Raw genomic sequence first — 23,214 nt, 5'->3', positions numbered from 1 at the left:
CGCAGGCGCTCTGAGATGAGGCTCGTCTCCTAAGAACTCCCTCAGTGCGCCTGCGCCGATGACATCACCGAAAGAGAAGACGTCATCGGCGCAGGCGCACTGAGGGAGTTCTGAGGAGACGAGCCTCCTCATCTCAGAGCGCCTGCTCCGAATCAACAGAGGCGCGCGATTTTTGAAATACTGACAGGGCCGGCCGGAGGAGGAGATCACGGCTGGCCCTGTCAATCAACAAGAGGAGGGGGCGGTTTTCTGCTGCGGCTACCAGCAAGTAGACGCCCTACTTGCTGGTAGAGACCGGATTTACATATTATAAAACTTCGTTTTCTAAAGAAACGGCCGCATGAAAGTGATAAGATTATATTCTCCTATATCGCGCTATAAGGAATGTAACTATCCAAAAAAAAAAAAAGACTTTTGTGGGGTGACAGAAGCCCTTTAACTGTGCGTTGCGTGCCATATAGTGAAGCATATGAAAAGCATGCTTCTTCATGGTCACTTAACGCGTTCGTTTTGCGGTAACGTGACGCACTGCCATGCATTGGCCTTTATTCTTACAATAGAGAAGTACCGTATTTTTTGCAAAAGTGGGGGAAAAATAGCAGTGCGTCTTATGGGGCGAATGCTGCGACCGTCCGATGAATAGGCTGAGAGGGAGGAGGGGCTGGGGGCCGGCATCTGTTTCTGTAATGGCAACGGGGCCCGGTGGAGTTGCTGTATTCTACTACACCGGGCCCCTCTCACTGTAGTATACGATAATCATATCTAACTTGTGGGTATTGTTAAAGTATTCCAATCATCTTAAATCTAGCACTGTACTACTTCTTGGCAGTCAGGAGGCCGGGTGGGCGCTCGTAGCGTAACTCACTACGTCACGCACCTGCACCGCCCACTTTATGAATGAAGCAGGCACCGGGCCCCGCTGCCATTACAAAAACAGATGCCGGCCCCCATTCACTACACAGGGACACTGTTATGGGGGGGATCTGTGGATGACACATAAGATAAGATGCTATATATGTGTCATCCACAGATGCCCCCACAATGATCCCCCATAACAGTGCCACCCACAGACCACTATTAGTTCAAAACCCACCAAAAGCACACTTTTTGGTTCAAAATATTTTTTTTCTTATTTTCCCCCTCAAAAACCTAGGTGCGTCTTATAGGGCGAAAAATACAGTAATTAATTATAACTTTTTGTGAATTGGGACATTTAAACTTGCGTTTTTTTATTCCAATTTAAATCTAGTAGGAGTCGGTTCATTTTTTTTTCCGACTCCAGGTACCCAAAATTGTCTCAGACTCCACAGCCATGTGTATGTATGTATATTATTATTATTTATTATTATTTATTATTATTATTTATTATTATTATATATATATATTTTTTTTTTCCCCTGAAATGTTTCTGCCGTGATTCGAACTCCCAACCTTGTACATTAGAGGCAAGGATGTTAACCACTATACTATAGAGCTACTTGTTAACCTGAACAGAAATATAAAAAAGTCTTCTGCTGAATAGGAATACTCACTACATCAGAGACTACTACTATGAAGTTCTTCTGATACAGTTTTTAGCATTCAGATTTATAGCTGAGTGGATAAGGTCCTTGCCTCAAATGTACAAGGGGTTGGGAGTTCAAATCCCAGCAGAAACTTTTCAGAAATAGATGCTAAATTACATTTACGGGTAAATACTGACTCGAGCATCGCGGTCGAGCACACACTATGTTCGGCTGAACTCCGCGATGTGCCGAGCATAGTGATGCTCGAGCCGAACTAATCTACACATCTTAAAATGCATCCAGTTTTTCAAGAGTCCAGAAAGATCCCCTAAAGTAATTGGTGCTTCTCCTTTAGATTCCGCAGGGAGATGAGGATTTAGACGAAAAAAACTGCTGATATTATATAAAATCAAAATGAATGTATGCAGGATTTTTTTTCTGTCTAAAGTAACGGATCTCTGATAGAAATGGGTAAAACTGATTCCAAATGTGCATAACAGATGCTTGAAATACAGGATCCGTAGAACTGAAAACTAAATGGTGATGTGAACTCCGCCTAGTAGGTACTTTGTATAATGTGCTAATTCACTAAAGACCTTTCATGGCTGAGATGGGAATAATCCTTGTAAGCGGCATTCAAACGGTGTGGCCGCAGCCTGCATTGCTGTTTATGTAGGTCCTGCCACCCCTGCCTACTGGTTTGGCTCCATTCACGCATCCAATTCATTTCTATGGGGCCGCACGTTGTGCGCCGCCGATTCGGAAATGCAGACCCGCACTTCCGGGTCAGCATTTCCTTTCCCCAAAAAAATAGAACATGCCCTAGTCTTGTCCGTAATTGCGGACAAGAATAGGCATATTCTATTAGTGCCGGCGATGTGCGGTCCGCAAAATGCGGAACACACATTGCCGGTGTCCGTGTTTTGCGGATCCGCAAAACAAACACGGATGTGTGAATGTACCCTTTTGCGGGTTATTCCAGTCTGTCATGTAAGGCTGTGATAGGATTAACCCTTTAACCCGGCATAGGCTGATAGTTCAGCTCTTCTCATAGCTGCACTGTATTGATTGTTTCATGTTTCCTGCAGGATCCTTCAGTCACACAGGTGACCAGAAATGTGCCCCCTGGGTTAGAGGAGTACAATCCCTTCTCCGATTCCAAAACAGTAAGTGTCCCCTTGTGTCATTTGGGCGTAAACAGGGTTATTATATTATATTATTATATTATATTAGGGGGAGGGGGGGACAACTCCTCGGGATCCTCATCTTCTGACCAGTGTGGAGAACAGTTATAAATCCCCACCCTGGAGCACCTGTTCTGCCCCAAATTACACAGACCGCTCCTTGATTTGTAAGGATAGTCTAATGCTTAATTTCCCCTGTGATGGTGCTATAGGGAACTTCAAGACTGCTAGATTTCCCCTCAAATAACTACTAATGTCTGGGGCCCTCAGCCGGTGAACACTCTTTTTGATAAGCTTATTGTCAGTGGATTTCCCAAGTGGACTATCCCTTTAAGACAGATGTTTTCTTTATAAACACTATTTGTAGTGTACATATAAAAATAAAATAATTGCAAAGTTTATACAATAGAAAAAAAATAACATTTTAAAGGGGCTTTGTCATGATGAGAACCCCTGCCCATATGTCCTTGTAGAGCATATGGAGATCATAAAGGACGCCCCTCTTTGATCCGGAATAGAGAGTACCTCTTTACGAGTGGCTGCTATTCTGGAGGATTTGAGTCTTTTTGGATTACAGTGACGGGTATTGACATGTGATAAGACACCGTCACTGTGGCGGGAATGCCACCACTTATAGCCGGGATCTAAGGTAAGCCTGAGTGTGATCAGTGAGATCCACGTCAGTCAGCGGTCATATCACTGATGATGAACCCCCAGTAACAGCCACAGAAATATAAAACTCTTAATCCAGAAAGGTATCCTATCTCTGCAGATTGGTAGTCTGCTCTGCACGTGGGGTTCTCAGACAGATGCTCAAAAGACGAGAGAAAGATGGAAATCAATCCCCTTATTTTTACTTATGCAGGACATCAGGTATCTTATTTTAGGCAGAAATTGGTTTTTAATCGTATTATGAAAGTGAGAGACAGAATCGGACCCGTCACCGTTGCTCTTTTTGCAACCAAACTCCACTCCTCTCTGTGGTCGGTCCCTCCCTCACTGCTTTGATTGACAGGGCCAGGCGGTGGCAAAGCAGCCAGGGATGAGCTGGACATAGAAGTGAGGGGAGATTGGGTGCAACAAGATCAATTATCGTGCCCTCATTGCACCAAAGACCTAATTTGCTTATTAAGAAAAAGTATCATGACTAGGAGCCTTGGATAAAAAAACAAAGTTTTAATCAGGTGAACCACAGCTATGTGTCTATGCAAACAGCTTGATAGGGAGGTCGCTGTTGACAGATTCCCTTTAAAGGGTTTCTGTCACCAGATTTAACCCTATTAAGCTAGCTAAACCTAACTAGCCTATTCCTACTTTTATCTATGCCCCCGTTACTACAGAAATCTAACTTTTATAATATGCTAGTTAGCATCTAGGAGCGGGGGGGTGTTCCTGCTCCCAGAGGCGGTGAGGAAGCTGGCAGCAGCCTGCGAGCGTCTTTTCCTCACCGCGCCGAATGCTGAACGGCGCGAGATTTCACCAGAGCACAGGGCTGGCAGACAGATGCGAGCGCTACCTGGCCCTGTCAATCAGGACTTGGAGGGAGGAGACAAAGGTGGGAGAACGGAGCCTCTAGGAGCAAGAACAACTCCCCCCCCAATCCCCCCCCCCGTTCCTCCCCGAGGCTAATTAGGGTATTATAAAAGTTAGATTTCTGGAGTAACGGGGGCAGAGATAAAAGTAGGAATAGGCTAGTTAGGTTTAGCTGACATTAGCACATCGCTTAATAGGGTTAAATCTGGTGACAGAATCCATTTAAAAGTGTTTTCCAGGATTTTACTACTGATGACATATCCTCAGGATCGGTCATCAGTATCTGATCGGTGGAGGTCTGACACCTGGGACCCCTGCTGAACACACGCACATGAAAACACTGATATGATAATTAAATGATATACATATGATACACAACAACCCCTTGTTGTTGTGTATCATATGTATATCATTTAATTATCATATCAGTGTTTTCATGTGCGTGTGTTTGTCTGCGTATTTTATCCACTAGGTGGACCCTGTACCTCCTGGCGATTCGTCACGAGGGCCTTATACAGTGGACACCTCTATTTCTCTTTCCTTTTTTGTGCTAGTCATCCGTTGGGGGGGCCACTCTGATACTAGTTTCTCTCCACCTGTCACCTTATCAGGGTTAGACAGGAGGTTGAGGCTAGGCACGAGGACAGGGAGTCCCCACCACCAGGAGACGTCCCTGGGCAGAGGACCAGAGTAGGGTAGCAGTGGTAGGGACATCTCCCCCACCACTCACCCAGTGTGTCTTACTGTGTCGTGGCCCACCCGATCGACTATGTAGAGGTTTGTTTATTTCTTTCATTAAATTTAGTTATCTAATCTTTTAACAGGGTACAATTGCTGGACTGTTTGACCTCTCAGCTCACCAGCACAGCGCCGTACAGTGGCCGTGCTCAGTATTGCACTCTGCCCCATACACTTGTATGGGGCTGAGCTGCACCTTGGCCGTGTGAATGAACGTGTCGTCACTCGGCCTAGGTAGAGCAGAGAAAAGGCCATGGTGCTCACAGGAGCGCCACTGTCTTCTCAAGCATCTGATCGGCAGTGGTACCAGGTGTTGGCCCCTACAGATCAGATACTAATGATCTCTCCTGGGGATAGATCATCGGTGGTAAAATGTCCGAAAACCCCTTTAATTTATAGATTGGGTCGCACTGTAATTCTACTAATTTCTCATATTTTCTTTCCCTTATTCTCTCAGCCACAACCAGCAAAAGTGAAAATGCCGACCTCAGCTCCTAGCACCCAGCCGGCTATAATGAAGCCCACAGAGGAACCTCCTGCTTACTCACAGATTGCAAAGGTACTGTGTTGTCTAGTGCGTGGGATCTTCAAGAAAAGGCATATTCTATGTGTAATTTTCTATTATACTCTAAGATACCCCCAAAAAAGCAGACAGTGGCTTTAGAACAGGGGTGCACAACCTGCGGCCCGGGGGCCACATACGGCCCTCGATACCATTCTGTGCAGACCCCAACCATCTGGTAACAGACATATATGTCTATGCCTTGTGGCTGCTCACATGCATCTTTCATGTATTCTCCCATTAGATGGGAGTCTTGGAACTGTAACTAGACATTGTTGATATATACTATATGTTCAATATGCCATAAATATAGTATTTCAGTTGGTAATACCCCTTTTAAGTTTTGTTTTCGGCCCTTGGAATTGGTTCAAGCTGACAATGTGGACTCCAACCAGAAAAGATTGTGCACCCCTGATTTAGAAGTTGTTGTTTTTTTTGTCCATTTCTTGTACATAGAAGGTGCCCAGGGTTATTTGCCAGGTGCCAGTGTACAGAACACCACAACCCCTAAAGGGGTATTCCCATCTGGGCCACACACTGAACACAGGAGGGAATGGGAACAGTAACTGGGCCTGGAAACTAGGGAAGAAACAGGTCACCTCCTAGACAACTATAATCCGGGCCCTGACTACCTATCAATATGAATAGACCTTGAAGGTAGGACTATTAATAAGCAGGATACCTAGGCCCTGATTTCCCTATATGGCCCTGGAATAAGTATAGGACCAGAGACAACCCATTCCTCCCCAGATGGACGAATGGAAGTCTCTGTCTCAGGCCCAGATACAAACTACAGGGAATATAGCAAACACAAAACAATAAGAACAGACAAGACTTATCTGAAAGTTGAAAACTGGCAACTCCAGAAGCACCACAGAGTGCAACCAACCAGCTAGTTAGAAGGCAGGAAGAAAATCTCTAAACCGCACCTCCAAGAGTGAGAAGCTGCTACTTATGGGAAAGGTAGTTTACCAACAAGCAACACCTGAAGCAAGGGGTGTGGCATTCACCAAAACACAGACACAATAAGATCCACAGTGAACTTGTCAATTTAACCCACGAGTTGCCAGTCTCCGATCTCCTGGTACCTGCCACGAGAACGTCCGTGACAGTGTCTCTTCAAGCTATGAGCTAAAACGTTGCGACTAGTGTTGAGTGAACTTGTATTTCTTGGCCTGCACCTCCACCTGACACTGCACACCTCTGTATTCTCCACCAGCACTGTCCTACATGGAGCCTGTGGTTCTCCTAACTCCTCCCACACACATGGCTGATCACATGACTGTGACATCACCACAGGTCCTGTAACCACAATGTAGTCTGGAGCTGCTCCTGGTGAGAGATGTCTGAGGGGTGGGGCTTCTTTGGGAGGAGGAGGGAGAGTAAGACAGTGTGTGCTCACGTGTGCACACAGGAGTTAAGCTGGGTTCACACCAGAGTGTACTGAATGTACGCTCTGTATGCGCGTTCCTGGAAGTCTATGTACGGGAACGTGCGACACTACGCCCCAAAGAAGCTCCTGGACTTCTTGGGGCGCCGGGCGTTTTTACAGCGCGATCGTACGCGCTGTAAAACGCCCAGGTGAGAACCATGCCAATAGGGAAGCATTGGTTTCTCCTTGTTGAGCGTTTTACAGCGCGTAGGAACGCGCTGTAAAATGCTCAGGTCTGAACCGGCTGTTAAAGTAAATCTGTCAGATGACTAATTCTCTGTAAACTCACTGGGAGCAGCCTGCTGTGCATAGGAAGCACAGCAGGTTGTAGAGCAAAAATGAAAAAAGATAAATAGAACCAATTGGAGAAAATAAAGAATTGAGTAACGTAGAAAATGGCAAACAAAAACAAAAAAAACACTCACCCTAAGGGCTCATGCACGCTGCCGTTGCCCGGCTGTTCCATGCATTGGGGGCTATAATTTGCGGTTCATAATTCACGGGCCGCATCCGTGCGGCTACTGCAAATGGATCTAGCCCCACTCCACTTGAACGGGTCCATGATCCATTCTAACCCTTGTGGAGCCACGGAGAGAAACCCCTTTTGAAGCACTCCTACACAGGAGTCTATGTAGAGATGAATATGGCAAACCGAGCAAGTTACAGATTGACATGACTCCAACAATTAGATCAAAGAAAAAGGAAAGAAGACATTATAAGAAGTGTCATTTAAAAGCTATAGTGCCACGTTTTTAATTTTTAAGAACTGCACCATATTTTGGAGATGAATGCGCCGCCCCCCCCCCCCCCTTATACAGTCAGGTCCATAAATATTGGGACATGGACACAATTTTTGGCTCTATACACCACCACAATGGATTTGAAATGAAACGAACAAGATGTGCTTTAACTGCAGACAGTCAGCTTTAATTTGAGGGTATTTACATCCAAATCAGGTGAACGGTGTAGGAATTACAACAGTTTGCATATGTGCCTCCCACTTGTTAAGGAAAAAAAAGTAATGGGACAGAATAATAATCATAAATCAAACTTTCACTTTTTAATACTCTGTTGCAAATCCTTTGCAGTCAATTACAGCCTCAAGTCTGGAACGCATAGACATCGCCAGACGCTGGGTTTCATCCCTGGTGATGCTCTGCCAGGCCTCTACTGCAACTGTCTTCAGTTCCTGCTTGTTCTTGGGGCATTTTCCCTTCAGTTTTGTCTTCAGCAAGTGAAATGCATGCTCAATCGGATTCAGGTCAGGTGATTGACTTGGCCATTGCATAACATTCCACTTCTTTCCCTAAAACACTTTGGTTGCTTTTGCACTATGCTTTGGGTCATTGTCCATCTGCACTGTGAAGCACCGTCCAATGAGTTCTGAAGCATTTGGCTGAATATGAGCAGATAATATTGCCCGAAACACTTCAGAATTAATCCTGCTGCTTTTGTCAGCAGTCACATCAGCAATAAATACAAGAGAACCAGTTCCATTGGCAGCCATACATGCCCACGCCATGACACTACCACCACCATGCTTCACTAATGAGGTGGTATGCTTAGGATCATGAGCAGTTCCTTTCCTTCTCCATACTCTTCTCTTCCCATCACTCTGGTACAAGTTGATCTTGGTCTTATCTGTCCATAGGATGTTGTTCCAGAACAGTGAAGGCTTTTTTAGATGTCGTTTGGCAAACTCTAATCTGGCCTTCCTGTTTTTGAGTCTCACCAATGGTTTACATCTTGTGGTGAACCCTCTGTATTCACTCTGGTGAAGTCTTCTCTTGATTGTTGACTTTGACACACATACACCTACCTCCTGCACAGTGTTCTTGATCTGGCCAAATGTTGTGAAAGGTGTTTTCTTTACCAGGGAAAGAATTATTCGGTCATCCACCACAGTTGTTTTCCGTGGTCTTCCGGGTTTTTTGGTGTTGCTGAGCTCACCGGTGCGTTCCTTCTTTTTAAGAATGTTCCAAACAGTTGTTTTGGCCACGCCTAATGTTCTTGCTATCTCTCTGATGGGTTGGTTTTGTTTTTTCAGCCCAATGATGGCTTGCTTCACTGATAGTGATCGCTCTTTGGATCTCATCTTGAGAGTTGACAGCAACAGATTCCAAATGTAAATAGCACACCTGAAATGAACTCTGGACCTTTTATCTGCTCATTGTAATTGGGATAATGAGGGAATAACACACACCTGGCCATGGAACAGCTGAGAAGCCAATTGTCCCATTACTTTTGGTCCCTTAGCAAGTGGAGGCACATATGCAAACTGTTGTAATTCCTACACCGTTCTCCTGATTTGGATGTGAATACCCTTAAATTAAAGCTGACAGTCTGCAGTTAAAGCACATCTTGTTTGTTTCATTTCAAATCCATTGTGGTGGTGTATAGAGGCAAAAATGTTAGAATTGTGTCAATGTCCCAATATTTATGGACCTGACTGTATATGTATGTGTGTGTGTATATGTATATATATATATATATATATATATATATATATATATATATATATATATATATATATATGCATTTGCATTCAAGGAAACCTGTCATCACCTTTATGATGCCCATACTAACGGCCGCATAAAGTAGAGATAGGTAAGTTGTTTTCAGCAGTCTGTCATTTAAAAGTTAAATGTAAGTGGTTACCAAGAACCAACATCACAATCATTGCAGACCGGGCCTGGAAAAGAGTCCCGGCCACCTGAGAAGAGTCCTGGTTATTCATGAAGTCCTGCTCTCCTGCCCACATACTGGTGACTGACAGGCTTCTACCTAGTTTTCTCCTTAGAAGAGAACTGCCAATCATCAGCCGATGGACAGGAGAGCAGGAGATTAGGAATAACCAGGACTCTTCTCAGGTAGTTTTGACTCTTGCCCAGGCTGCAATGGTTATGAAGCTCGTTCTCAGCAACCACTTACTTTTAGCTCCTGAGTGACACACCGCTGACATCAGCATTTCTGTCACTAATTTATGCTGCCCTCAGTACAATCAGCATAAAGTTGATCACAGGTTCCCTTTAAACCACTCTTCTCTTTAGGAACATGCTATAACCCAGGCTGAACTTCTGAAGCGCCAAGAAGAACTGGAAAGGAAAGCCGCAGAGTTAGACCGCAGGGAACGGGAGATTCAGAGCCTGAACCAGCCAGGAGGCGAGTATGGCTTTTGTCTGTGTAGGATCGTTGGTTATAACTGCCATGTCTGCTAATGGGTATAACAGAGGAGAAAATCTCATTTTATGTGTCTGCCTTAAAGGGAATCTGTGACCCTGTTTTGTACTGTTATCTGCGGTAATTCATGAGTAGTACTGCAGACACGGAGTCCAGATTACTATTTTTTTTTATCTTCAAACTGCCACCAGTTTCCCTGCTGTAAGTACTCAGAACTGTGTTGAAATAGTCAGGATGCCGTGCATGTGCACAGGAGTCCACGCCATTACGTTAGAAGAACGTGGCAGTCCAGACAGTGTATTTTAAGGGTATCTGTCAGCAGATTTGTACCTGTGACACTGGCTGACCTGATTCATGTGCGCTTGACAGCTGAAGGCGTCTGTGTTGGTCCCATGTTCATATATGCCCGGTTTTCTCAGATTTAAAAAAATATATATGCCAATGAGCCTCTAGGAGCAACGGGGGCGTTGCCATTACACCTAGAGCAGGCATGCTTAACCTGCGGCCCTCCAGCTGTTTTTAAACTACAACTCCCATCATTCCCGGACAGCCTACTGAAGGGCATGGTGGGAGTTGTAGTTTTACAACAGCTGGAGGGCCGCAGATTGAGCATCCCTGACCGAGAGGATCTGCTCTCTTTGCAACTGCTGCGCCCTCTGCACTTTAACAGGGCCAGGAAGTGAAAATGTCATCACACCTGGCCCTGTCAAAGTGCAGCGGGCACAGCAGTTGCAGAGAGAGCTGAGCCTCTAGGTGTAATGGCCACACCCCCATTGCTCCCAGAGGCTCAACTGCATATAATTTTTCTCAGCAATACAGATGCATCTGAACATGGGACCAACAGATGTCTTCAGCCGTGAAGCGCACATTGTCAGCCACTTTCATAGGTGCAAATCTGCTGACAGATGCCCTTTCGGTGCAGTTCTGATTGCTGACAGTGTGGGAACCAGAGGCAGTAGGATCTGGACTCCACATCTGTATTTATTTGTATGATAGTCTAAAATTGATACGCCAGAAAACGGTCGTCAAGAATTGCACAGTTTGGTGTAAGATTTGGTGACCTTTTGGGAGTTTTCAGCCCCACTCTTTACTTTTCCAAAAAAGGGGGCGAAGCAGGGCAGTGGGTGGGAAGTCAAGCACCTTACAGGGACACTCAATGTAAATGGCAAGATAAAGGTACTGCTTGCCTCTAGAAAGAGCCCCACTTTTGTCCATGATATTTGTTGAATTGCAGCTCAGCCCCTTTACACAAAGTGTGTCTGACCTGCAGTACCTCGCACAGCCCTACAGACAAGAGTGGTGCTATTTTTGAAAAACATGAATCTGTGTTTTTCTAATTTTATAAACCTGCCATGACTGTTTCTTCTGGAAATATCAGCAGTACACACAAGTACTAGCTTAATCCGTAGTTGGGATATGATTATGTTAACCGCATTGTGCTTTACCGAACATCAAATAACACTGTTTGTTGTTGCATCTTTTGTTTCTCCAGGAAGAAAGAACAATTGGCCTCCCCTACCGTCAAATTTTCCTGTTGGCCCCTGTTTTTACCAAGATGTCTCAGTGGATATTCCTGTGGAATTTCAGAAAACTGTAAAGATTATGTACTATCTATGGACGTGTAAGTGTTCTATTCACATGATATGTAAACTGGCCTGCATGCCTCCTACAAACAATGGACAATGTGTTTTTGAAAGTGGGTTTCCGATTTTTGAGGTATTTTCCAAATCTCCCTAATATAGAGTTGTGAGATGAATCACTCCTGTTAGTAGCAGGAGATCTTAAAATAGAGCAACGCGCCAAGGGGAATATCCGATACTACTGGCTTCCAGCTTAGGGAAAAAACACTGTCACAGTAATTTCCAGTGGTTCCTGTTTTATTGGGTTAAACAAAGATTTCTTAAAAATAACTAAGGCAGACCCGTCAGATGATTTCTACTACACTCCTAGGAGAGTCCTGCTTACCCTGCCTACATGGGATGTACATTGTGGGTGTGGTAATCAGGACTCTCTCTGCCCCTTTTAGGAGTCCCGTCACGATTTAATCTGCTTTTTACTCAAATACTAGTTTAAATATAAACCCATATATCTGAGCTCAGCTTCTCGCCCTCTATCATATGCTTTCAGCATAGCAGAAATCGCCTGACAGTTATATTAAACCAATGCTAAAAGGGGTGTTTTCAGCTCATAATGTTATGGCAGACCACTAGGATTTACCATAAAAATTGGTTTGAAGAGCATCCATCCCCTGGGTCACACAGATCGTAAGGACCAAGCGATGAAGGTCCCTTAAAGGATTTCTGTACTTTTATTTTAAATTTTTATTACTGATCTCTCCTTTGGATAGATAATCTGCATCTAATTGGCAGGGGTTCGACGCCTGGGACCCCCGTCGATCAGCTGTATGAGAAGTCTGTGGCGCCTCAATGGGGCTGAGCTGCGCTCAGGCCGGTGAAATAGTTGTGACGTCTGCGGGAAACAGCGAGAAGGTCGCGAGCGTCGCTGCCTTCTCATGCAGCTGATGGACTCGCCGTGATCAGATGCTGATCTATTCAAAGGATAGGTCATCAGTAATCAGGTACAGAACCCCTTTAATCTCATTTCTTGAACAGCAGCCCAGGAGCGTTATTCTGAGAGCGTCAGCATTTCACTAGTGCTGTGGCTCCTTCATTCCGAGGATTGTGGGGATCCCAGCAGTTGTACTCTCAGATCAGTAGGTCATGGCCTATCCTGGTCATCTGAGTAGCCCAGGAAACGCAGTGTGCCTGTTATAGGTCTCGCCAATGTGGAGCCTGCACCCTAGGAGGTCCATTTCTAATGCCTGTGAAGAAGTAGAACACTTTCATTAGGTAGATTAAAATTTACAAAGCTGTATTGTTATAGTAAATTGACTAATCTCTCATTGCCTTCAAAAAGGTAACTGTGGTTAGACGTCGGGTCTGCTCATCAAATTCTCAAATTAGGCAGTTTCATATATTTAGCATCTATAGGACATATTTACTAATGCCAATACCACCGAGCGGTTCAGCAGTACATGCCGACATGCTGCTTGTAGATGATGGGGTAACTGCTGAGCCATGCCAGGTTATACGTAATAATTTTTGTCACTTTTCAGGGTGGTAACGCCACACTCCCTATTTTACTTTTTAAAAAATTGTCTTGGTGGTGACAGGGGCTTGATAAATATGCCATTCATCCAAAACATTGTTCTGTTATGTTCCCCATTAATTCAGATTCCACAATATATTTCTAGTTATAATGGTTGTATCTTGATAATTCGGGGTTGCAGTGCTTAGAGGGGTTATCTAGTTCATTAAAACTTTGTCAATCACATGAAACATAAAATAACTGCATTTACTAATATACAGTCACTGAAGGTAACAGCTGCACTATGGCTGTGCGGCTTGAATTTGCTGAGAAGACATATGAGTGATCCTCCCGCGCTGGTCCTGTGATGCCAAGGAAGTAATGCTGGATTTACAAGGCAGATTTTCAGGATCGAGTGTTTCTGTAAATGCTCTTTCTTAGGGTCCATTCACACGTCCGCAGCATGTTTTGTGGATCCACGAAACACGGACATCGGCAATGTGCATTCCGCATTTTGCGGACCGCACATCGCCGGCACTAATAGAATATGCCTATTCTTGTCTGCCATTGCGGACAAGAATACAACATGTTCTATTTTTTTCGGGAACGGAATTGCGAACCCGGAAGTGAGGGTCCGCAATTCCGTATCCGGGCAGCACATCATGCGGCCCCATAGAAATGAGTGGGTCCGCAATGCGGACGTGTGAATGGGGCCTTATCCGTATCATTGGGGGACACAGGCTTGACCATGGGTGTAGCTGCTGCCACTAGGAGGCGGACACTAAGCACAAAAGTGTAAGATCGTCCCCTTCAGCTATACCCTTCCTACAGGGACTAAGCTAAATCAGTTTTAGCTTAGTGTCTGTAGGAGGCAGACCTCCCTGCGTTGCAGGTCTACTTTTTTTTTTTTTTTTCTAGCAGGATTTTCAGGTAGTCTTTTAAACTGCCTGCACTTCCACCCAGGAGGTCCCCCAAGCCCCCTGCTCCTTCCCGTTCTCCAGAAGTAAAGGAGAACCAGAGGTTCCTACAAAGCCTCTGTTTCCTGCCAGCGTTCGGATCACCACCGCAAGTCCCCTCTGTTCCGGTGTAGCGTCCCTCCCCAAGGGGCCGCACACCGAAGGTGGTGAACCAGCAGGGGGGCAGAGGACGCTGGACAGGTGAGTATATAAAAAAGAAAAGAAAAAAAAATAATCCAGAAATGGAAGGCGGGCGCTGAGGGCTGGCATGGCATCATTTTGGGGGCGGGGCCCATTCTCCCCGCACCCATGTCGGCAGCTGAGCAGAGGGAGAGTGGGCTCCGCCCACTTCTAGGATTTAAAGCACCTGGTGGGACACTGATGAGCTGGTCTTGCTGCTTGGAGAGACACAGGCTGGGTAAGTGCTGTTTGTCCCTTCTCACAGGACCTAACCTTCCCCTCTTCCTCATTTAGGTGACAGGGTTGTCATTAATTCTGAGACCAGGCCCCGACGCAGGCGGTCCCTTAGGTGTCTGATTTTGCCTGTGCGTTGTCGCGCAAAATTTCCAGTCAGACTCCCTCTGCTTTGCGTGTGCTGCGTCGCCATCAAGTGGCTTGGCCCTGGACCCGATGGTTCCTGCTGCCCAGCCTATGGTAGAACCGGAATGGGCGTGTTCCCTGTCTAGGGTGGTATAGGATTTCTCCAATACCAACAAGTCCATTGTGGAAATATTTGTTTGTTTGTCGGCAAGGCAGTCCTCTGACCGGTCCGACTCTGGGGATCATGGGGCGCATGTCTATCGCGGCCGTCCCGTAAAACGGGCCAGAACATCCTCCCCCAAAAGGGTGTCTGTGTCCCCTGTTTCCTCGGTCTCTCCTCCTCCTGCTAGAGAGTCTCACTCCGTGTCCTCAGTGGAAGAGGCATGTTCTGAGGAAGGGGGGGGGGGGGGTGTTATCTCGCCGGAGGGTCAGTCGTCTAAACTGTCCTCCATGGTGGACAATCTTATTACAGCAGTTATCGAGATGTTGCAGGTTGAGGACCCCGCACTGTCTGCCAGCTCGGGTTTTTCCTTTTTGGAAGGAACTGTCGCTCGCACAAGTGTTTCCCCGACCCCCAGGAGTTTGATTCCTCTCTTTCCAAAGAGTGGAATTTCCCTGATAGACGTTTTACCTTGCCAAAACGCTTAAACGTCCTTTATCCTTTTCTGGAGGATTTGACTAAGAAATGGTCGTCCTCACCTATAGTGGACCCGCCAGTTTCCCGCTTGGCTAAACATACTACTTTGCCGATGGCGGATGGGGCTTTTTCCGTGGATATCAGAGATAAGAAGCTGGTAGCGTTGTCAAAATCTGCCTTTGAGGCAGTGGGCACAGCACTGCAGCCGGTGTTTGCCTCTATATGGGTGAACAAGGCTATGGGGGAGTGGGCGAGTAATGTACGTCAGGGTCTCTACTCGGGAGTCCCTGCGGGGGAACTTGCAGATGTGGCCCTGCAGCTCTCTCATGCCAGTGCATATATTTGTGAAGCATCTTTGGACGCGGCCAGGATTATGGCTCGATCGTCGGCTCTGTTGATAGCTATTCGCTGTACCCTATGGCTCTCCTGCTGGGCGCCAGATAATGCTTCAAAGCGGGTCCTGACGGCCCTCCCCTTTACCAGCAGCAGACTTATTGATAAGAGCCTGGATGTGATCGTTTCGGATGCTACAGGTGGCAAGAGCACGTATTTACCACAGAACAGGAGGCGGTCTAATAGTTCAAAAAAGCGTAAGCCTTTTTTTCGCCCCTTTCAAAGTTTTTCCAAGTTTTATAGATGCACACCTTTGCGTCTGCTGACGATTCTCTGGGGCGTAGAGTTTTGCAGACTGCGGTTCTCTAACAGGAGGGGTTCTTGTTATGCCCACCCTTGGGGACTGCTCTGTAATGTCCTGTGGTCAAGCCCAGGTTCCCCTAATGATATGGATGAGAAAACTAGATTTTTGTACTTGCCGTAAAATCTATTTCTTTTCCATTTATTGGGGAACACCGCTCCCACTCATTTTAATTTTTTGTTTAGGGGCCTTTTCGGACCTGTGGGTTTGTATGTAGTGTGTTTTTTGTTTTGCTTCTCCTACTGCTTTTCACTAACTGATTTAGCTTGGTCCCTGTAGGAAAGGTATAGCTGAAGGGGAGGAGCTTACAATTTTAGTGTCCGCCTCCTAGCGGCAGCAGCTATACCAATAGTCAAGCCTGTGTCCCCCAATGAACGGAAGAGAAACTGATTTTACAGTAAGTACAAAAATCTAGTTTTCCCAATAATCTGCCTGTGTAAATGTGCTGCCAATGAACGAGCAAAACAGCTGAGCAGCGGAGGTGCCGGAACTCTGACCCCCGCTGATGTGATATTGATGACCTATCCTGTACAACCCCTTTAAATCATCGTTTCCAGACAGCAGATCGTGCTGTGTTTCTAGACAGGAGATCCCTGTTCACAATCTATACAGTTGTAATATGGCTGTATGCAGATTGCCAGGACCTGGAGGAAAAATGTTACCTTGTGTGTCTGCATAGGGTAAAAGGAAGCAAGTAAGAGCAAGAAGAAAAATCGCAGCCAATTTATCGCGATAATGATATATATTGCGATAAATACCCATTTAGAAGAAAAAAAACACTTGTGGCCACAAGGAAAACGTTACACTGTATGGGGGTTGTCATTACTTCAGACCAGGCCCCGACGCAGGGGGTCCCTTCGGTGAGACCTTTTGCCTGTGCGTCGTGTCGTGCAAAATTCCCAGTCAGACTCCCTCTGCTTTTAGTGTGCTGCGCCGCCATAAAGTGGCTCGCCCCTGGACCCGATGGTTCCTGCTGCCCAGCCTATGGTAGAACCGGTATGGGCTGGCAGCCGCAAGGAGACGTTATACGGTATGGGCGGGCAGCCTCATGGAGACGTTATACGGTATGGGCGGGCAGCCGCAAGGAGACGTTATACGGTATGGGCGGGCAGCCGCAAGGAGACTATACTGTCTGGACTTAGGAACTATACTGTAAGGGGGTGACATTTGTAACCTCTCCGCCATCAGTATAATAATGTCTTGTGGCCGCCATACAGTAATGTAGTCTTGTTGCACCTGTATTGGTAGAACAGGAAGACATAGTTTATCAAGTGCCTTCACCATGTGCAGTGCAGTGCAGCTTGCAGGCGTAGGGACCGCTGTATGGAAGGAGTTGACAGGGAGGGAGCTCCCTCCCTCTCCCATCGGGGCTGCTGTTCCTTTTCAAAGCCCCCGATTCTTGACTGGATCACAGAGGGAGGGGGGCCCCCTCCCTCCCCATCACTCGCTGCTCTGTTGTGGCAGCGAGTGATTGTTACCATGGCAACTGGACGCCTTCACAGGCTTCCTGCTGTCCATGGTGCTGATCACACTTCTGCTAAAGGCAGAAGTCTGATCAGACGTTAAAGTGAAAATGCAGTACAGTACACTATATAGTGTACTGTATTATACAGACATCAGACCCACTGGATCTTCAAGAACCAAGTCGGTCTGGGTCAATTTTTTTAAAAAAAAAGTGGGGGGAAAAAGTTAAACTAAAAAAACACATTTATCACTGATTAAAAAAATAAAATGCACTATACATATTAGCTATTGCCGTGTCCGTAATAACAGGATCTATAAACATATCACATGACCTAACCCCTCAGGTGAATACCGTAAAAAAAGCTATTTTTTTTTGTCACCTTACATCACAAAGTGTATTAGCAAGCGATCAAAGTCATATCCACCCCAAAATAGTGCCAATCAAACAGTCATCTCATCCCGCAAAAATCATACCCTACCCAAGATAATCGCCCAAAAACTGAAAAAACTGTGGCTCTCGGACTATGGAGACACTAAAACATGATTTATTTTATTTTGTTATGTTTTGTTTTGTTTCAAAAATGAAATAATTGTGTAAAACGTACATAAATAAAAAAAAATAACCTGCTCTATAAAAATACCACATGTTCTAACCTGTCAGATGAATGTTGCAAATAACAAAAAAAAAAACTGCCAAAACAGCTATTTCTTGTTACCTTGCCTCACAAAAAGTGTAATATAGAGCAACCAAAAATCATATGTACCCTAAAATAGTACCAACAAAACTGCCACCCTATCCCGTAGTTTCCAAAATGGGGTCACTTTTTTGGAGTTTCTACTCTAGGGGTGCATCAGGGGGGCTTCTAATGGGACATGGTGTCAAAAAACCAGTCCAGCAAAATCTGCCTTCCAAAAACCGTTTGGCATTCCTTTCCTTCTGCGCCATGCCGTGTGCCCGTACAGTAGTTTACGACCACATATGGGGTGTTTCTGTAAACTACAGAATCGGGGTTATAAATATTGAGTTTTGTTTGGCTGTTAACCCTTGGTTTGTAACTGGGGAAAAAATAATTAACCACCTCCGGACCGCCTAACGCAGGATCGCGTTCCGGAGGTGGCAGCGCTGCGCACAGTCACGCATATACGCGTCATCTCGCGAGACGCGAGATTTCCTGTGAACGCGCGCACACAGGCGCGCGCGCTCACAGGAACGGAAGGTAAGAGAGTTGATCTCCAGCCTGCCAGCGGCGATCGTTCGCTGGCAGGCTGGAGATGTGTTTTTTTTAACCCCTAACAGGTATATTAGACGCTGTTTTGATAACAGCGTCTAATATACCTGCTACCTGGTCCTCTGGTGGTCCCCTTTGTTTGGATCGACCACCAGAGGACACAGGTAGCTCAGTAAAGTAGCACCAAGCACCACTACACTACACTACACCCCCCCCCCATCACTTATTAACCCCTTATTAGCCCCTGATCACCCCTAATCACCCCTGATCACCCCATATAGACTCCCTGATCACCCCCCTGTCATTGATTACCCCCCTGTCATTGATCAACCCCCTGTAAAGCTCCATTCAGACGTCCGCATGATTTTTACGGATCCACTGATAGATGGATCGGATCCGCAAAACGCATCCGGACGTCTGAATGAAGCCTTACAGGGGCATGATCAATGACTGTGGTGATCACCCCATATAGACTCCCTGATCACCCCCCTGTCATTGATTACCCCCCTGTCATTGATTACCCCCCTGTAAAGCTCCATTCAGATGTCCGCATGATTTTTACGGATGCACTGATACATGGATCGGATCCGCAAAACGCATCCGGTCGTCTGAATGAAGCCTTACAGGGGCATGATCAATGACTGTGGTGATCACCCCCCTGTCATTGATTACCCCCCTGTAAAGCTCCATTCAGATGTCCGCATGATTTTTACGGATGCACTGATAGATGGATCGGATCCGCAAAACGCATCCGGACGTCTGAATGAAGCCTTACAGGGGCATGATCAATGACTGTGGTGATCACCCCATATAGACTCCCTGATCACCCCCCTGTCATTGATTACCCCCCTGTCATTGATTACCCCCCTGTAAAGCTCCATTCAGATGTCCGCATGATTTTTACGGATGCACTGATAGATGGATCGGATCCGCAAAACGCATCCGGACGTCTGAATGAAGCCTTACAGGGGCATGATCAATGACTGTGGTGATCACCCCATATAGACTCCCTGATCACCCCCCTGTAAAGCTCCATTCAGATGTCCGCATGATTTTTACGGATGCACTGATACATGGATCGGATCCGCAAAACGCATCCGGTCGTCTGAATGAAGCCTTACAGGGGCATGATCAATGACTGTGGTGATCACCCCCCTGTCATTGATTACCCCCCTGTAAAGCTCCATTCAGATGTCCGCATGATTTTTACGGATGCACTGATAGATGGATCCGATCCGCAAAACGCATCCGGACGTCTGAATGAAGCCTTACAGGGGCATGATCAATGACTGTGGTGATCACCCCATATAGACTCCCTGATCACCCCCCTGTCATTGATCACCCCCCTGTCATTGATTACCCCCCTGTAAAGCTCCATTCAGATGTCCGCATGATTTTTACGGATGCACTGATAGATGGATCCGATCCGCAAAACGCATCCGGACGTCTGAATGAAGCCTTACAGGGGCATGATCAATGACTGTGGTGATCACCCCATATAGACTCCCTGATCACCCCCCTGTCATTGATCACCCCCCTGTCATTGATTACCCCCCTGTAAAGCTCCATTCAGATGTCCGCATGATTTTTACGGATGCACTGATAGATGGATCGGATCCGCAAAACGCATCCGGACGTCTGAATGAAGCCTTACACGGGCGTGATCAATGACTGTGGTTATCACCCCATATAGACTCCCTGATCACCCCCCTGTCATTGATCACCCCCCTGTCATTGATCACCCCCCTGTCATTGATCACCCCCCTGTCATTGATCACCCCCCTGTCATTTAGCACCCCTCTGTAAGGCTCCATTCAGATATTTTTTTGGCCCAAGTTAGCAGAATTTTTTTTTTTTTTTCTTACAAAGTCTCATATTCCACTAACTTGTGTCAAAAAATAAAATCTCACATGAACTCACCATACCCCTCACGGAATCCAAATGCGTAAAATTTTTTAGACATTTATATTCCAGACTTCTTCTCACGCTTTAGGGCCCCTAGAATGCCAGGGCAGTATAAATACCCCACATGTGACCCCATTTCGGAAAGAAGACACCCCCAGGTATTCCGTGAGGGGCATATTGAGTCCATGAAAGATTGAAATTTTTGTCCCAAGTTAGCGGAACGGGAGACTTTGTGAGAAAAAAATTAAAAATATCAATTTCCGCTAACTTGTGCCAAAAAAAAAAAATTTCTATGAACTCGCCATGCCCCTCATTGAATACCTTGGGGTGTCTTCTTTCCAAAATGGGGTCACATGTGGGGTATTTATACTGCCCTGGCATTCTAGGGGCCCCAAAGCGTGAGAAGAAGTCTGGTATCCAAATGTCTAAAAATGCCCTCCTAAAAGGAATTTGGGCACCTTTGCGCATCTAGGCTGCAAAAAAGTGTCACACATCTGGTATCGCCGTACTCAGGAGAAGTTGGGGAATGTGTTTTGGGGTGTCATTTTACATATACCCATGCTGGGTGAGAGAAATATCTTGGTCAAATGCCAACTTTGTATAAAAAAATGGGAAAAGTTGTCTTTTGCCAAGATATTTCTCTCACCCAGCATGGGTATATGTAAAATGACACCCCAAAACACATTCCCCAACTTCTCCTGAATACGGCGATACCACATGTGTGACACTTTTTTGCAGCCTAGGTGGGCAAAGGGGCCCATATTCCAAAGAGCACCTTTAGGATTTCACAGGTCATTTACCTACTTACCACACATTAGGGCCCCTGGAAAATGCCAGGGCAGTATAACTACCCCACAAGTGACCCCATTTTGGAAAGAAGACACCCCAAGGTATTCTGTGAGGGGCATGGCGAGTTCCTAGAATTTTTTATTTTTTGTCACAAGTTAGTGGAAAATGCTTATTTTTTTTTTTTATTTTTTTTTCATACAAAGTCTCATATTCCACTAACTTGTGACAAAAAATAAAAACTTCCATGAACTCACATTGCCCATCAGCGAATACCTTGGGGTCTCTTCTTTCCAAAATGGGGTCACTTGTGGGGTAGTTATACTGCCCTGGCATTCTAGGGGCCCAAATGTGTGGTAAGGAGTTTGAAATCAAATTCTGTAAAAAATGACCTGTGAAATCCGAAAGGTGCTCTTTTGAATATGGGCCCCTTTGCCCACCTCGGCTGCAAAAAAGTGTCACACATCTGGTATCTCCGTAATCGGGAGAAGTTGGGGAATGTGTTTTGGGGTGTCATTTTACATATACCCATGCTGGGTGAGAGAAATATCTTGGCAAAAGACAACTTTTCCCATTTTTTTATACAAAGTTGGCATTTGACCAAGATATTTATCTCACCCAGCATGGGTATATGTAAAAAGACACCCCAAAACACATTCCTCAACTTCTCCTGAATACAGAGATACCAGATGTGTGACACTTTTTTGCAGCCTAGGTGGGCAAAGGGGCCCACATTCCAAAGAGCACCTTTCGGATTTCACAGGTCATTTACCTACTTACCACACATTTGGGCCCCTAGAATGCCAGGGCAGTATAACTACCACACAAGTGACCCCATTTTGGAAAGAAGAGACCCCAAGGTATTCGCTGATGGGCATAGTGAGTTCATGGAAGTTTTTATTTTTTGTCACAAGTTTGTGGAATATGAGACTTTGTATGAAAAAAAAAAAAAAAAAAAAAAAATCATCATTTTCCACTAACTTGTGACAAAAAATAAAAAATTCTAGGAACTCGCCATGCCCCTCACGGAATACCTTGGGGTGTCTTCTTTCCAAAATGGGGTCACTTGTGGGGTAGTTATACTGCCCTGGTATTCTAGGGGCCCAAATGTGTGGTAAGGAGTTTGAAATCAAATTCAGGAAAAAATGAGGAGTGAAATCCGAAAGGTGCTCTTTGGAATATGGGCCCCTTTGCCCACCTAGGCTGCAAAAAAGTGTCACACATCTGGTATCCCCGTACTCAGGAGAAGTTGAGGAATGTGTTTTGGGGTGTCTTTTTACATATACCCATGCTGGGTGAGATAAATATCTTGGTCAAATGACAACTTTGTATAAAAAAATGGGAAAAGTTGTCTTTTGCCAAGATATTTCTCTCACCCAGCATGGGTATATATAAAATGACACCCCAAAACACATTCCCCACCTTCTCCTGAGTACGGAGATACCAGATGTGTGACACTTTTTTGCAGCCTAGGTGGGCAAAGGGGCCCATATTCCAAAGAGCACCTTTCGGATTTCACAGGTCATTTTTTACAGAATTTGATTTCAAACTCCTTACCACACATTTGGGCCCCTAGAATGCCAGGGCAGTATAACTACCCCACAAGTGACCCCATTTTGGAAAGAAGAGACCCCAAGGTATTCGCTGATGGGCATAGTGAGTTCATAGAAGTTTTTATTTTTTGTCACAAGTTAGTGGAATATGAGACTTTGTAAGGAAAAAAAAAAAAAAAAAAAAAATCATCATTTTCCGCTAACTTGTGACAAAAAATAAAAAGTTCTA

The 23,214-nt window shown here is 45.5% G+C and overlaps 1 protein-coding gene across 1 annotated transcript in view; it reads left to right on the top strand.

Moving 5' to 3' along the window:
• The window catches only part of SCAMP1 (secretory carrier membrane protein 1), a 65,625-nt gene that overhangs the window by 25,505 nt on the left and 16,906 nt on the right, over positions 1-23,214 (top strand). The window contains exons 2-5 of the mRNA XM_040421393.1: positions 2,594-2,671; positions 5,418-5,519; positions 10,005-10,116; positions 11,627-11,755. Coding sequence (XP_040277327.1) covers positions 2,594-2,671; positions 5,418-5,519; positions 10,005-10,116; positions 11,627-11,755 — 421 coding nt within the window. The remainder of the gene's footprint in view (positions 1-2,593; positions 2,672-5,417; positions 5,520-10,004; positions 10,117-11,626; positions 11,756-23,214) is intronic.

This window comes from Bufo bufo, chromosome 2 (genome assembly GCF_905171765.1).
Source record: "Bufo bufo chromosome 2, aBufBuf1.1, whole genome shotgun sequence".
Classification (NCBI taxonomy): Eukaryota; Metazoa; Chordata; class Amphibia; order Anura; family Bufonidae; genus Bufo; species Bufo bufo.
The sequence above is the reverse complement of the archived record's forward strand: the minus strand, read 5'-3'. Positions and strand labels throughout refer to the sequence as shown.